General features: G+C 40.3%; 1 protein-coding gene across 4 annotated transcripts in view; it reads left to right on the top strand.

Moving 5' to 3' along the window:
* Positions 1-16,575, top strand: part of cdc42bpb (CDC42 binding protein kinase beta (DMPK-like)) — a 67,575-nt gene that overhangs the window by 36,774 nt on the left and 14,226 nt on the right. For all 4 annotated transcript variants that reach the window (XM_088324718.1, XM_088324719.1, XM_088324721.1 and 1 more), the window contains exons 21-30: positions 336-404; positions 474-545; positions 3,098-3,203; positions 3,267-3,403; positions 5,310-5,449; positions 8,521-8,602; positions 8,669-8,885; positions 10,001-10,063; positions 10,132-10,373; positions 14,023-14,377. In XM_088324718.1, the coding sequence (XP_088180844.1) occupies positions 336-404; positions 474-545; positions 3,098-3,203; positions 3,267-3,403; positions 5,310-5,449; positions 8,521-8,602; positions 8,669-8,885; positions 10,001-10,063; positions 10,132-10,373; positions 14,023-14,377 (1,483 nt within the window). The remainder of the gene's footprint in view (positions 1-335; positions 405-473; positions 546-3,097; positions 3,204-3,266; positions 3,404-5,309; positions 5,450-8,520; positions 8,603-8,668; positions 8,886-10,000; positions 10,064-10,131; positions 10,374-14,022; positions 14,378-16,575) is intronic.

The raw sequence follows: 16,575 nt of genomic DNA, 5'->3' as shown, positions 1-16,575 counted from the left end.
CCACAATTGTATATATATATTTTGGCAAAATGTTAACAACATGGCACAAGTCATGTAAAAAATAATCAAAACACTTTTTCCATCTCACACTTAAAAATGTGAAAATGTGATTAGCTAGGTGGCAAGTAGCATCAAATTGGGATTGCAGTTACTGCACTCTTCAATGGCTTTTTGGGTACTTCTGAATCTTCCGGGCGAGGTTTCGAGTGTTTTCCTTGACTGAACCCTTGCAAATAATCAAACAAATGAGCCTTTGGGAAATGTAAACTTAGATTTCCCCCCAGATATTTCATCCAAGCATTTCATTTTCGTCTTCAATTATGTTCAACCTGCAGACCCATGATCTCGACGGCACCCCCTTGCGATCCCAAAGCACGCCACCCTCGTCTGCCTCAGAGAATGAAGTAAGACTCTGATGCCCAACACCACAAAAGCAGATGAAGTGTTTTGACACTTGCGCTTTTTCTCGTCAGGATTTGAAGTCATTGTCACTCCCAATGAGCCCCTCAGCCACCTACCAAAGTTCATCCATGAGCTCGCTAAAGGTATGCCTCCTTCTTCCTCATCAGTTTACCCCCCTGAGTTCTGACACCAAAAAGTAGTGCATTACTCTGAAAAGTAGCTATCTAGTTACAAATGAACGTGTATATACTCGCATATAAGCCTACATTGCATACAAATTGACCCCCTAAAATTGTTTGAAAATAGTCACATACTAAAAGAAATAAAAGAGAACGTAAGAGCTTTCAAAAAAAACACTTAGCCGAGGCACTCCACATCAGTTTTGTCTCTGGGCTTCAAACCGCTCAGAGATCTCCTTCTCAATTTCTAGGTACTGTCCAACTTTATATACCTTGTTCGCAAGTTTAGCCCAGGTGCTATTTCTGGTGATATATAAATTTGATAACCACAAATTAAGCTTTTGTTTACAAATTTTACTCTCAAATGTCTTAAATCTCCCTTTGTTTCAATTGTGGGTTTTTTTGGGTTCATTTGGTCTTTAATTTCATTTCTAAAGACAGGAAAAGTCTTGAATTGAACTAGTCTTAAGCCAGTGTCTGAAATAATGTCCGGGGTGTGCAGCTTTTACGTCGGGCGCAATACTTACAAAACGTCTCCGCCGCAAGGAAAAAGAAAAAAAGCGTTTTTTTTTTTTTTCAAATTAAACGTTTGCTTTATTTCGATTTTGAAATCTTCGTTCGGTTTGGAAATTTCGGTTTGTTTGGCAATTTGCATACTCGGCAGCCAATCAGAAGCCTGCATCGAATAACTTCAAGCTTTCCCAAGCGTTATGAGGTTGTGCATTTGCATATCCTTTTCCAAGGTAGATGCACAGGGAACACACGAAAAATGGATAAATGGTTAGGAATCAAGACTCAACCTCAGCCCCAGAAGAAATATTCAAAAGAAGCTAACAAAATTTCTGACGCTACAAAACGTAAACGTACATTAAAAGCATCGCGGAAAGAGGAGTTTACGTGGCTTGTGTCAGACGAGGCATCGCAAACATTGCATAAATGACATGAGTCAATGAAGGTACATACTGATGGCAGATGGAAAACAGCTGTCATATTCATGCAATGAATGTTATAAGTAGATTTATAATAAACTTAATTTTAAAGTGTTGCTCTCTTATATATTCTGATTATCAATCCTTAATACTTTGCAACATTGTTTTTTTTGCGATTAGTTGTATTATTGTGAAAAATGGGGCAGGCAACTTTATGGCGGGGCAGGCAACTTTTCAGAGTTGTCTGCCCTGGTGTCTGGTAAATTTTTGTTATGAGTTTCAGACACTGCATTAGCTGTTGGAACCCTGAATAAAGGAAAAAAAAAAGGTTTTTTTAACCGAAATGAATTCAGAACGTATGACACCGTATACTCTTCAACTGCACCACAGAAAATAAAGAATCTTATAATCATAACGTGTTAGCGTAATTGTTACCGAGAAAACTGATCAAGTTCCTCCATAATAGGTTATGTTCCCTGTAATTTTCCACGGGTCTGAGCGTTCACACAAAGTTGGTGAGCAACGCTTGAAACAACAGTGAGCAACAGCAATCCCAAGCGTGGCAACTAAATCATTATCAAACATGTCCAAAACTTGACATTTTGCTGAGTTTCCGGCAATGCAAAATGATTTTTCTCTTTTAAATGAATTGAATAAGATTGCAGAGGTTGTACGGCCTACAATTGTCGTTTGTTCTTACAATTCTTTCACAAGATATCCATTTCTTTTTATTTCCTGATATATTTTCTCCGCATAATATTAACATTTTTGGGGGCTTATTGAGTCGGTTGTAAGATACAGAACTGTACTTAATCACATTTTTTAGTGGAAGTACAATGTTGGCAAAAGATTCATTTGATATAATTGGAAATTATTTGAATGCAACACATACTTTTTCTTCTTTTTTCCGTGTTTTTTTCTACTTTTTTTAAAATTCCTTTAAAAAAATCTCATTGTGTTTATTTTTTCCGAGCTGTTACTTTTTTCTTTTTGTTCTCTATTTACTTTTTTCCTACATTTCTTTCTTTTCTTTTCTTCTGGCTTTTTTCTAAATTTTTCCTTCTTTTTCCTCTTCCTTTTGTTTCTTTTTTCTCAGCTTTTCACTACATTTTCATTTTGGTATTTTTTTCTTTTTTGTTCCATTCCCCCCTTCCTTAGTCATTTTGTGCATAATTTTACATAACATTTGGTCATATAGGGATGAAAGAAGCAAAAACAACCGAAAGAGCCGGTTCCTTTTAGTGAGCCGAGCCGAAGAAGCCGGTTCTCGAAAAACTCTACTGACTTAACTCAACTTTGTTCTACTTCAACCTTGACTTCAACATACCGCATTTAGAGCACAGCGTCAGGGGAACCCGTGTATTTTTACCTTCATGCACTGTAACTTTGACTTAAGTCGCTTCTTAATTAGTAATTTTGAGCCCTGATTTTTGTGCGCTGGCTAGATTTTCTTGTGCGCTGAGAATGTGCGAGCAGTGCACAATTGCGCACGCGTGCAGCTTAGAGGGAACACTGGTCCCAACCATGCCCCTGAGATAAAGGAGGTGGCCGTGTCTTCTCATGTCTGGTCTTATGATGTGTTTGCAGCTCAAGGCGCACCAGCTCAGCATCAAGACCTTCTCCAGTCCCACGCAGTGCACCCACTGCACGTCCCTCATGGTGGGCCTCATGCGACAGGGTTACGCCTGCGAAGGTAAAATAGCAAACCACACCCCTTTAGGCTCCTCCCACCCTTACATATTCCCTGCCTTCACAGTTTGCTCCTTCATCTGTCATGTGGCCTGCAAAGACCACGCCCCCTTTGTGTGCCCCATCCCGGCCGAGCAATCCAAGAGACCACAGGGCATTGACGTCCAAAGAGGCATCGGGACTGCCTATAAAGGATACGTCAGGGTAACTACCAGAAACTTTCCCCCTCCACACAAATGTAATCCCAAATTCTTATACATTTAAAATGTGAGGAAATAGTAGATAGATTTTGCATGAAATCTATATATTTTAATCTATATATTGCAATTATTTTCCAAGATAGTAGTCAAGTCATTTTTATTTGTATAGCCCTTAATCACAAAGAGTCTCAAAGGGCTTCACAGGTTATTACACAGACTATTTTTTCAGACTATTATTACACCATCCCCTGATCTGGAACCAACATGAGGGTAAGGAAAAACTCAAAAACCTCAACATGAGGAAATTTTTTTAAGACAGCTTGTCTTGTTGTCATCCTGAGCTGTGATGTCATTGGAGGGACACCAGTTTGTAGTATTTCTGCAGTAGTAGTTCTGTAGTATAGTATTTTTACGTAGTATTTCTGTAGTAGTATTTTTCTTGTATTTCTGTAGTAGTTTTCCTGCATTATAGTATTTGCGCAGTAGTATTTTTGTAATGTTTCTGTATATCGTTTTTATAGTATTACTGTTGTAGTATTGTTGTAATGTTTCCCTAGTAGTATATTGTAGTATTACTATAATGTTTTTTGTGGAATTTGTGTAGTAATTCTGTTGTAGTATTTTTTTCAGTATTTCTCTGGTATTACTTCAGGAATACTTTTATTGAAGTTCTACTATAGAATTAGGTTTGTTGTAATCATAGTAGACTTACTGTGATATTTTGTAGTAATATTGTTTCATGTGTTAGTCAAAGAGGTTCCAAGTGTTTTGTGCGACGTTTTGGTCGTTTTTGTGGAGAAAAATGGCCGAAAAAAAACACGGAGATTCGCAAGATAATTCATTATTCTTTCCAAGATAATGCATTTTGAAGACAGTCTCGTCCGAGCTTTCTGAGCGTTGACGTCATGTGAAGCACACCAGCATCCTAGCGAGCCAGTCACCTTATTGGTTAACACGTTAACTAGTCAGGAAGGTTATGAGTGTTTTAAGCAAAGTTTTGGTAGTTTTTGTGGGGAATGCTTAGGCGTTGTGTCGCAGGTGGGTGCAGTAATTGGTACAACAAATGGCGAGCTGCCAAAATGGGGTGAACTGGCAAAATAACACAAATAGGGCTAAACCCGGGCAGCACGGCGGGGCAGTGGTTAGCGCGTGTGCGGCACAGTTCTAAGGTCTTGGGAATCTCTTGTGTGGGTTCAAATCCAGCTACCGGACTTACTGTGCAGAGTTTGTATGTTCTCCCCGTGCTTGCGTGGGTTTTCTCCGGGCACTCCGGTTTCCTTCCACATTCCAAAGACATGCATTTCAGGTGGGTTGACCAGTCCAAATTGTCCCTAAGTGTGAATGAGCGAGCGAGTTGTCTGTCCCTGTGTGCCCTGCGACTGGCTGGCAACCAGTTCAGGGTGTCCCCTGCCCACTGCCCGATGATTGTTGGGATGGGCTCCTACACTCCCGTGACCCTACTGTGGATAAGCGGTGCAGCTAATGAGATGAGGGCTAAACCTGCAGGCTAGCCGGCTGCTAAAAATGGCTAACTTGGACCAATCGGTGGAAAGGGAGGCTGGCTGACCGAAAACATGCAGTAAGCAGGCAGGATAACCGCGAGCCAACAACACAACACTAAACCTATGGTCTTTTATAATCCCTTTAAGGCCGCCAGCGACAAGGAAGGCAATTATTGCTCACTACAATCACTGTCTGTTTCGGAGCTGCCTCATATGTTGTGTTAACAGGATTCGCCATGTTGAAAGTAATGTGTTCCTTCAAAAATTTCACAGAGAGTCAACTATGAGACTAAATTCCCCAATTCCTCTGCGCGTAATGTCTTTTGCAAAAGTCTGCATAATTGTGGGGAGGAACACTACTGGTTCTGTGCCTAATGGAAAAAAATGGTCTCTTTTATGCACAACCAGATTCCCAAGCCCAGCGGCGTGAAGAAAGGCTGGCAGCGAGCCTTCGCTGTGGTGTCGGACTGCAAACTCTTTCTTTACGACGTACCCGAGGGGAAGAGCACGCAGCCTGGCGTGGTGGCCAGTCTGGTGCTGGATCTCAGGTAAAACCCCATCCAGATTTCTTTTTGCATTTAGGCTGAGTTTATCTACAACAGGGGTGGGAAGTGAGTTGAAAAATGCGTCCAAGGGGCTGGTCCTGGAAACCTATCCAAGTGTTTGCATTTATGAATGAATACACATGCAAACATCTACATGTTGTATTTTAACTTTTTTTTTTACAAGATTAGTCTCATCAAATAGCTCATATTAAAGCAACATCATATAAAGTGCCTGTTTAAGCGCTAAATTTGATATTCCGTTTTGGTAGTATTTCTGTAGTAGGATCTTTGTAGTACTTCTGTGTTTTTTTTCTTAGTATTTTTGTCGTATTACTGTATTTCCGGAGTAGTACTTTTGTAATATTTCTGTAGTTGTTTCACCTAATCAGGGTTGGGTAGGGTTACTTTAACTGGATTACTTTCAATTACTTTTGGATTACTCCAATACCAAAAATGTTAATAAAAGACAAAAGAAACTAAATATGAATAAGATTATGACTCACAACACGTGGTAAGCTTTCTCTCCTGGCTTTGATCTCCGACAAAACTAACACCAAATGCGACAGAAACAAAATGAAAATAAATCCAAACAGCTTGCCAACATCATTTTTGCAGTTCCGTGTATTCCGTTACTCCCCAAGCCCGCACGAAATTTTGTCATTTCATTCTTTTAGTCTTTTATTAGCATATTTGGTATTGGAGTAATCCAAAAGTAATTGAAAGTAATCCAGTTAAAGTAACCCTACCCAACCCTGCTCCTAATTATAGTAATACTGTTATATTTTTTTTCATGATTCCATCGTAGTAATTTTGTAGTATTTCTGTAGTATTTTAAGTATTTCTGTAGTATTACATAGGTAATATTTCTGCAGTAGTATTTTTGTTTTATAGTTCTACTGTTATTTTTGTTGTGATCATAGTAATATTACTATCGTATTTTGTAGTATTTCTGTAGTATTTTTAGTATTTCTGTTGTATTGATTTAGTAGTATTTCTATTGTAGTATTTTGTATTATAGTACTTCTTTAATAGTATTTTTGTGGTATTTTTCAAAATCAAAGCAAAAGAATACATTAGGTCCCTGTCTGTCTTTAAGCACTGATTCTGTATGATATTACTACTACTGTAGTATTTCTGTGCTATAGTACTTCTGTAAGAATGAAAGCAAAATAATATATAATGCTCCTATTTTAAGCTCTAAATTTGATGTTCAGTTTTGTATTGGTTTTGGAGTATTTTTGTATTAAATGTGTAGCAGCATTTTTGTAGTAGACACCCAAAGGGACAAGGAGGACGGAGAAAAAAACAAGTGATATGGACAGTTACCATACACACATACATGTTGCAGAAAATATCATTACTTGAAATAATGGCCACTTGAAAGTAAGTGCAACAGAAATAACAGCTGATTTGGTCGCAGATATAAATGGTTTTCCGTGCTTTGTTATGAAGTGAGCAATGTGATAACTTGCTTCAGTGGTGGTGTTTTTAGCAGGGACAAATGTTTTCTGGGTCTGTGTTTGTTTGCTGTACCTGGACACAGCGCATTTTAATTGTCTCAGCCTTGTCAGAATCTTCCTTCAATTAATGTTCATGTTTGGTCTCGGAACGATGTTTAACACTTGATGCGCGAGGTACAACGCTCTCGAAGCATAATGCACAAACAGCGCAGGCATTTTTTTGCACAAAGCCCAGACATCTGTCCACGCTGGCTGGAAAGAACGAGATTTTTTCGCTCAAAAAGCCGTCATGGTTTGTTCATTTATCGCGAGCGTCTGTTTCATTGGCTGGGTTAAAACACGCATCTCTCCTCCTCTCCTTGGTGCTGCCAGACACACAGTCAAACACGGAGAAGAGGAGGAGGGGCACCACCGTAAAGCCTCTAGACAACACGGTGCACAACTGGGATTAGCGAAATTTCATGTAAAAATACGAATTAAAAAAAATACGTAATCATTATTTTGCCATGCGCTCGCTTGCCACTGGTTAACAGGGTTGGATAGGATTACTTTAACTTGATTACTTTCAATTACTTTTGGATTACTCCAATTCCAAATATGCTAATAAAAGACAAAAGAAACTAAATATGAATAAAACTATGACTCACAACACGTGATAAGCTTTCTCTCCTGGCTTTGATCTCTTTGATCTCCGGCAAAACTAACGTAAAATGCGACAGAAACAAAATGAAAATAAATCCAAACAGCTTGCCAATATCATTTTTGCCGTTCCATGTATTCCGTTACTCCCCAAGCCTGCACAAAATTTAGTAATTTTATTCATATTTAGTTTCTTTTGTCTTTTATTAGCATATTTGGTATTGGAGTAATCCAAAAGTAATTGAAAGTAATCAAGTTAAAGTAACCCTACCCAACACTGCTGGTTAACGCCATGCGTGCCACTGCTGGCACGCATGTCATAGTTGCCGACCCGTGCTTTAGACAAAACTGACTGAGTCAAATGAGGACTGACACATAGGTTAACCAATGAAATGTGGAATAAATCGATGTAAAGATGTCCCTTTTGTGTTCAAATTAAACCTGGAAATAAGTATGATTCATTTTTACGCACCATTTTTACGCGCAAGTGTCCACAATACTGAGAATTCCAACGTTTACAACTCTTTCACAATGTCTAAAAAAAATGGCCCAATTAAAACGATCATTTGCATAGGTTTTATTGTTGTAAACTTGTTGTGGCCAAAAGACACCTTTAGAAATGCCCAAACCTACCCTTTTTTCAAGGTATCAGGTAAGGCATCCAGGTAAGATGCCCATGCTACACTCAATTGCAGGCATTTAATCGGCTTTTTATTTCTGTGTGTTATAACTCAGATTACTCAATGTTAGTAGCACTTGCAGTGATATTTAGTGGGGGACAAAACTTCAGTGTGTTACTTTTCAGATGAGACCAGCACCACCCACATTCTCCGAATCATTTAAGAAAAATTTACTCTGTGTATGTCTTGGATCGGTATTAAAGGTGAATTTCTCAAGAACGTTAAGGGGTTAAAAAGCTCGACGAGCTGCAGTTTGCTAACCCCCGATCTACAATGTGTGACCTCCCCCACTCAGGGACGAGGATTTCTCGGTGAGCTCGGTGCTGGCGTCGGACGTCATCCACGCCTCCAGGAAGGACGTTCCGTGCATTTTCCGGGTAGGTGAACCCGCCCCCGCCGGTTGGAAGGCGGAGCCTGGAGCCGACACACGCTTTTGCACGCAGGTGACGTCGTCGCAGCTGAGCTCGCTGCTGTGCTGCGTGTCGCTGCTGGTCCTGGCCGAGAGCGAGGCCGAGAAGCGAAAGTGGGTCCGCATCCTGGAGGGCCTGCAGAGCATCGTGGCCAAGAACTCGCTCAAGAACCAGCAGGTCCACATCCTGCACGAAGCCTACGACGCCTCGCTGCCCATCATCAAGATCACGCTCTCAGGAGCCGTCATTGGTCAGTCCGCCTCTTCTTTTTATTCTCGTTTTGCCACACTTATCTGCTTGTTTCTGGGTTTCTCTTTTTCCTTTCTTTTATTCTTTTTGTCATCTTTCCCTATTCTATTTTTGGTTTCATCTTGTTTTTCTTTCCCGGATTTTCTGGACTACAACCAATGTTCCCTCTAATTTTCCAGGGGTCTGAGCGTTCACACAAAGTCGGTGAGCAACGCTCGTAACAACAGTGAGCAACAGCAATTCCAAGTGTGGCAACTAAATCATTATCAAATATGTCCAAAACTTGACATCACGTCATATTTTGCTGAGTTTCCGGCAATGCAAAATTATTTTTCACTTTTGAATGAATTGATTAATGTATTGTATGTATAAATCTCATTGTGTTTATTTTTTCCTAGCTGTTCCTTTTTTTTCTTTTTGATCTCTATTTACTTTTTTCCTTTCTTTCTTTTCTTTTTTTCTGGCGTTTTTCTGAATTTTTTCCTTCCTGTTCCTCTTCCTTTTGTTTCTTTTTTTCTCAGCTTTTCACTACTTTTTCATTTTTGTATTTTTTTCTTTTTGGTTCTATTTCCTCCCCTTCCTTCAAGTCATTTTGTGCACAATTTTACATAATATTTGGTCGTGTAGGGATTAAAGAAGCAAAAACAACCCGAAGAGCCGTTTAGGACCCGAAAGAGCCTGTTCCTTTTAGTGAGCCGAGCCGAAGAAGCCGGTTCTCGAAAAACTCTACTGACTTTACTCAACTTCGTTCTACTTCGACCTTGACTTCCAAATACCGCATTTAGAACCGAACGTCAGGGCAACCCTTGTATTTTTACCTTCATGCACTGTAACTTAGACTTAATTTGCTTTTTAATTAGCAATTTCGAGCCCTGATTTTTGTGAGCTGGCTCGATTTTCTTGTGCGCGAAAAGGATCTGGGTAGTGCGCAATTGCGCACACATGGAGCTTAGAGGGAACATTGCGCTGGATAGATTTTCTTGTGCGCTAAGAATGTGCGGGCAGTGCGCGATTGCGCGCGCGCGCAGCTTAGAGGGGACATTGGTTATCATGGCACTGCGTAGTCACGGACTGTTGGCATCAAATGTGAATGTCGTCACCTATCTTTATCTCCAGACCGGGAGCGCATCGCCCTGGGAACCGAAGACGGACTGTTCGTGGTGGAGGTTCTGCGAGACGGTGAGCCGGCGTCAGTCGCGTCCCCTGCCCGAGCGCCCGCTGACCGAGGTGTCCGCTTTGTCTTGAAGTGATCGTGCGGGCGGCGGACAGCCGAAAAGTTCACCAGATCGAGCTGATCCCCAAGGAGAAGATGTTGGCGCTGCTGTGCGGGCGGAACCGCACGGTGCATCTTCACCCCTGGGGGCTACTGGACGGCAGCGAGGTCACTTTTGACATCAAGCTGACGGAAACCAAAGGATGCCAGGCCCTGACGGCCGGGCTGCTGAGGCCCGGCGGACCCGCTTGTCTCCTGGCTGCTGTCAAACGTCAGGTGAGAGGCCGGGGGGGTGTACCTGGGGGTGGGGCATTCTCCACGGCCTCCTCTTTTTCACTAGCTTTTTGAAGCCAAGACACTTTTTCACAAATTATTCTCGAGGCACGCCATCGATCACAAATAGTTATAGATGAATTCCTCAGCCAGGGTTGGGTAGGGTTACTTTAACTTGATTACCGTAAATTCCGGACTATAGAGCGCACCTGATTATAAGCCGCACCCATCTCATTATAGGAAGATAACCGCTTTTGTACTTACACAAGCCGCACCTGTATATTAGGTGCATGCGCCCACAGTAAAACATGTAACACAATCACGAAATTAACCCAAACCCAACTTTGAGTCCCGCAATTGTAACTGAATACAAAGTACTCAGTCCAAAAACCACAGCCGGCAAAATGAACAGAAAATGATACCGGTACGTAAAGGTTTGATGCAGACCGGCAGAGTCCGGGTCCTGTTGAAAATAATCCAAGGAGAAAAAAATGTATATTTCCAAAGGTAAGGGTGGGGAAAAAAAATATATCCACTATTGTCCGCTGCGTCCACAAACACGTCTCACCTTTACTCCACTTCCCGTCAGCCCCCGTTGTATTCGCCCCTCTTTTTTTATTCGGCCGTGAAAAACATATCAGAATAAGTCTCTAAAATAAATACATTACAAAAATATACAGTTGCAAATAGATATTATACATGGCTACACATATTTACAAAGAAAGACGGTACACCGAGAGAGTTTTCAAAACTTTAATAATAATATTATAACTTTCATCCCAAACCGTGTCTGTGAAGGGTAGCAAAACGCTACTACGAACACGCTCGCAACACAAGGAAACGGGCCTGTTAAAAAAAAAAAAAAAACAGTACTTGTGAAAATCACGGTAAACCGTGCTCATCTTCCTCCTTATAACTGACGTCGTTAAAGTCGCCTTCCCCAGTTTGGGAAAGGGACTTTGTCATATAGACATCGTCCTACGCTCCTTTATTCAAAAACACGCTAGCAACACACTCGCATATATTCCATCGGTCTAAATCTTACCTTTTGTACTCGAGCGCCGCTGGCGGCTGTTAGATAAAGTACATAAATTAACCGCATCACTGAATAAGCCGCAGGGTTGAAAGTTTGAGAAAAAAGTAGCGGCTTATAGTCCGGAATTTACGGTACTTTCAATTACTTTTGTCATACTCCAATACCAAATATGCTAATAAAAGACAAAAGAAACTAAATATGAATAAAATGATGACTCACAACACGTGGTAAGCTTTCTCTCCTGGCTTTGATCTCTTCGATCTCCGGCAAAACGAACATCAAATGCGACAGAAACAAAATGAAAATAAATCCAAACAGCTTGCCAACATCATTTTTGCCGTTCCGCGTATTCCGTTACTCCCCAAGCCTGCACAAAATTGAGTCATTTTATTCATGTTTGGTTTCTTTTGTCTTGTATTAGCATATTTGGTATTGGAGTAATCCAAAAGTAATTGAAAGTAATCAAGTTAAAGTAACCCTACCCAACCCTGTCTCCAGCATATATGTTTCTTTGCAAGCTTAACTGATCATGTAGCTTAAAATGGCAGAATAAAGTTTTTATCATTAATGGTCTCCGTGGCGAAAGAGGTAATTCATTTTGTATAATTTTGGCTGTCATTTTGGATTTTACTGTATTTTAAACCTGTTGTTCAATGTTTTTTTTTCAAGAAAAATATACAAAAAAAGAATACTTTAAATCAACTAAAAACCTTTTTTTTGTAAAAATAATATTTAAAATCAGCAGATAATGAGTAGGTAATACATATTATCCTGCACTTTTGGGCGTTTTACTATGTTTTGTTTTTTTGTGTTTTACTTTTTTATTTTTACCCTAAATGAGCAAAAAAAATATCTGCCAGTGGAAAAAAACGTTTTTTATTACTTTCTCTTATGTATTAATTGTATAACTGATAATCAAGCTCAGCAAAATATATATATATATTTTTTTGGTCCGCGTTCTTAATCAACTTCATATTTTTTTTTTATTTGTGGTTCAGGCGGTAATACGTGTTTATTAGGTTTATTTTCTGTAATTTGGGATTCCATTATATTTTCAGTTTTTTTTTTTTTCATGCTTTACTATGACCATCTTTTTTTCTAGAACAATCACAAAAACAATACTTAAAATGAGCAAAAATGATCTGCCTACGGAACAGTAAATGCTCTACTATGTTCTTTTCGGGTTTTTTTTGTAAACAAGAAAATAATAATTAAAGATTTGTACTATTTTTTTTTTATTTATTTTTTTTGCAGTGCAATCTTTAAAAAATTAAGTTATTAACCACCGTAAATTCCGGACTATAGAGCGCACCTGATTATAAGCCGCACTCACCACATTTTAAGAGGATAACTGCTTTTGTACTTACACAAGAAGCACCTGTATATAAGACGCATGCGCCCACATTAAAACATGTAACACATACCCAAAATTAACCCAAACCATGTCTTTCATTAAAGTACACAGTCCAGAATTAACAGCCGGCAAAATGAACTGGAAATGATATCGGTACTTAATGTTTGATGCAGACCTGCAGAGTCCGGGTTCCGTTGAAAGTAATCCAAGGAAAAAAGTGTATATTTCCAAAGGTAAGGGTGGGAAAAATATGTATCCACTATTGTCTGCCGCGTCCACAAATATGTCTCACGTTTACTCCACTTGCCGTCAGCCCGCGTTTGTTCCGCCCCTTCTTTCTCATTGGCCCGTGCAAAACATATCAGAATAAGTCTCTTAAATAAATACATTACAAAAATATATAGTTGCAAATACATATTTTACATGGTTACACATATTTGCAAAGAAAGACGGTACACCGAGAGAGTTTTCAAAGCTTTAATAATAATAATATAACTTTCATCCCAAACCGTGACTGTGACAAGTAGCAACACGCTACTAGCAACACGCTCGCTAAATAGTAAATGGTTCTGTTAAAAAAGTATACCGTACTTGTAAAAATTTCGGTAAACCATCCTCACTTTCCTCCTTATGATTGACACCATCAAAGTTGTCTTCCTCAGTTCCGGAAAGAAACTTTGTCATATAGACGTCGTCCCACGCTCTCTTATTCCAAATCACGCTCGCAAAGAAAAGTTTAAGTGCAATAGCTCTGTTTCCTTCTTTATCGGATTGCTCGATTACTTTTAGCTTGAGCGCTGCGTCATGTGCCTTTCCTTTTGCAATTTACATGATGAGGGTAAGATTACACTAATTTAATTTGTGCATAAAATAGGAAGTTGCAGTCTTCCTCGGCGCATATATTCCAGCGGTCTAAATCTTACGTTTTGTACTCGAGCGCCGTTGGGGGCCGTTAGAATGATTACATAAATTGGCCGCATCACTGAATAAGCTGCAGGGTCTAAAGTTTGGGAAAGAAGTAGTCTTATAGTCCGGAATTTACGGTATACTGTTAGCCGATAATTTGTAAATCAAAGAAAAAAGTAATCTGCTGCCACCTACTGATATGGATGAACGTTAGTTTCTCAGCTGATCATTGGAAGAAGGCAACGGTACTTAGCAATGGCTTGCCCTTGTACAATTTCCTGCAGAACACGAGACGAGGTCTTGCGGCACACTGTTGGAAAAAGCACTGCTCTAACCAGCTTCCATGCCACCCGCAGGTCTTGTGCTTCGAGATCACCCGAGCCAAACCTCATTACAGGCGTCTGTGGGAGGTGCAGGCCCCGGGGACGGTGCAATGGCTAGGCATGGTCCGCGAGCGCCTATGCGTGGGCTACCCGTCCGGCTTTGCGCTCCTGGCCCTCCAGAGCGAGTCGTCCCCGGTGAGTCTGGTGAGCCCGGCCGACCCCTCGCTGGCCTTCCTGGCCCAGCAGCCCCTGGACGCCCTGCACGCCGTGGAGGTGGGACCCTCCGAGGTGCTGCTGTGCTTCAGCCAGCTGGGGGTCTTTGTGGACGGACAGGGACGCCGCTCGCGGACGCAGGAACTGATGTGGCCCGCCACGCCGCTCGCGTGCAGTACGTCCTCATCCTTAGCCGTCGTTCTCTTTTTCACCACTAGGGGGCACCAGAATGCAGGATCATTTAGCCAAGGTGATACTGATTTCACTTCAAAGACCGGAATAGCGTATGTCTGGGCGTTAGCAGCTAAAGCAGGGCTGTCAAACTCATTTTAACTCAGGGGGGGGGACACACGATAGAACAAACATTTTGTCGGGGGCCAGACAAGTAGATTAAAGGGAAAGAAAAAGAGAGATAAAGAAATAAGAGAAAGAGGGAGGGACAAAGAAAGAAAAAGAGAGAGCGGGAGAGAGTGTGTGAAACAAAAGATAAAAAGTCATGAGAGAGGGGGAAAAGAAAGGGAAATCCAAAGAGAAATAGAAAGACAGATGGAGAGATAAGAAAGCATGAAGGGTATGAAGAGAGAGATAAAAGAGAGAAAAGGAAAAAAGGAAGTTAGAGCAAAAGAGGTTAAAAGACACAGAGAGAGAAAGAGACAAAGAGCAACAAAGGAAGAGAAAAAGAGAGACACAGAGAGTGAAAGAGACAGAGTGGGAGAAAAGGGGTAGAGAGAGAGAGAGAGAGAGAAATAAATAAATACAAGTACAGTGTCTTTGTGAGAGGCACCTGGCTTTGGTAACATCAAGTGGACATATTTCAACCTGCAGCCTGTTTTTCTCTTGGGCTTGATGTTTCTGGAATTTAATATGATTCCAACTTGAGAGCGCCGCGTCCTAACTACTAGTTTACTAGGATTTTAGATGACAAAAGCATTCCATTTTTTCATTACACTATTTTCATTCAGTTATGGAGCATTAGGGGAAATAGTTCAGCCAAAACAACGTTTTACAGCGTGGCTCCGTGAGTAAAAATAGTGTGATGATAAAATTGGATGCCCTTTCCTATGTTATTAAATTGTTCGTGGTCTACTGATTACAAGAAATATTATTTTCATTAATGTTATTATCACCAATATCATTATTGGGCAGGGCCGCGAAATTATAGTCAGACATTAAACCTGTCCAAAATGATTGCCAACCATTGGTTAAGTACACACTCAAAATAAGGAGAGAAGACTTCAATGATTTCACTCGCATGGAAAACAGGGAAAAACTTCAAACCTCAGATAAGAAATTCTAACCTATTGCAAAAGCACTCCCCTGAGCCTTTTCTCCTTATTCTATTATTGATGGATTAATTGTTGTATGTCAAATTTCCATGTTTTCCCTAGTTTTGGTAGTTCTGAGAGGTTATCAAGTTTTTATCAGTACTGTCAAAGTTAAAAACTTTACCTTTTATATAAATTTTATTTTATATTTTTAATGTATTTAATTTTAATTCTAGTTTTTAGAGAGCCATACCATGTACATACCAAGACACATTTTAGCAAAATCGCCAAACCTGCTCTCCAGACAAAGTGTAATTTTTCAGCACATTTTGTTTTACTGTACGACGTTAGATGATTTGATCAAATGTATGAAATCAAAATAGTTCCCGAGCCTTTGTATCATCAACAAATATATCACTTAAAAGTGGTTACTTAACATTGTTGAGGCTCATCTTGACCTTCATTTTTGCCATAGATAATGGTTTAGAAACAAGGTGCAAGCAGAGTTCTATTGTAAAAATGTCACAAAATACTGCAAACGATGATACAGCCGTATTTATCTTTGGTGTAGAAGGCGCTAGGCAGATAAGTGCGCTGTGTGCATCGCTCAGCCCACCCCTACCGTTCACTCAATCTGTGTGTTTGGCTGGCGTTGCTTGTTGTTTAGAGGTTTTCTGTGGGTTTTTATCATTAAGTGTCTCAGTGACCCTAAATTGTTGAGCTTCCATATAATGGATTCCTTTGCAATATACTGCTCAACGGGTACCGTCTGTGTGACACCTCGACTGTAAACTGTAGTGGGGAGTATGTTCTTTAACTATTGGGCCGAACCATTCATGTTCAAAGCGCTACACCCTTATCAGAATTGAAAAGCTTCAGGTGAGAATTGTATAATTTTACCTTTGAGCTGTATGTACTCATGAAAAGAGCCATAGGTTTCGGCCTCGGATGTAGGGTTTATTGATACGACTCGGGCCATTTACTTGCTATTGGAGAGTTGAACTTTTCAAACTCCTTCCAGGTAACTTGAGATAATCCTTTTACCTATAAAGTCATTCATTGGGTTAACACCAACTTGGGCCATTGACTTAAACATACCCAGATTAGT

This window comes from Urocampus carinirostris, chromosome 20 (genome assembly GCF_059441175.1).
Source record: "Urocampus carinirostris isolate Australia breed hairy pipefish chromosome 20, RoL_Ucar_1.0, whole genome shotgun sequence".
Lineage (NCBI taxonomy): Eukaryota > Metazoa > Chordata > Actinopteri > Syngnathiformes > Syngnathidae > Urocampus > Urocampus carinirostris.
Note: the sequence above shows the minus strand (reverse complement) of the source record. Positions and strands in the feature narration are given on the sequence as shown.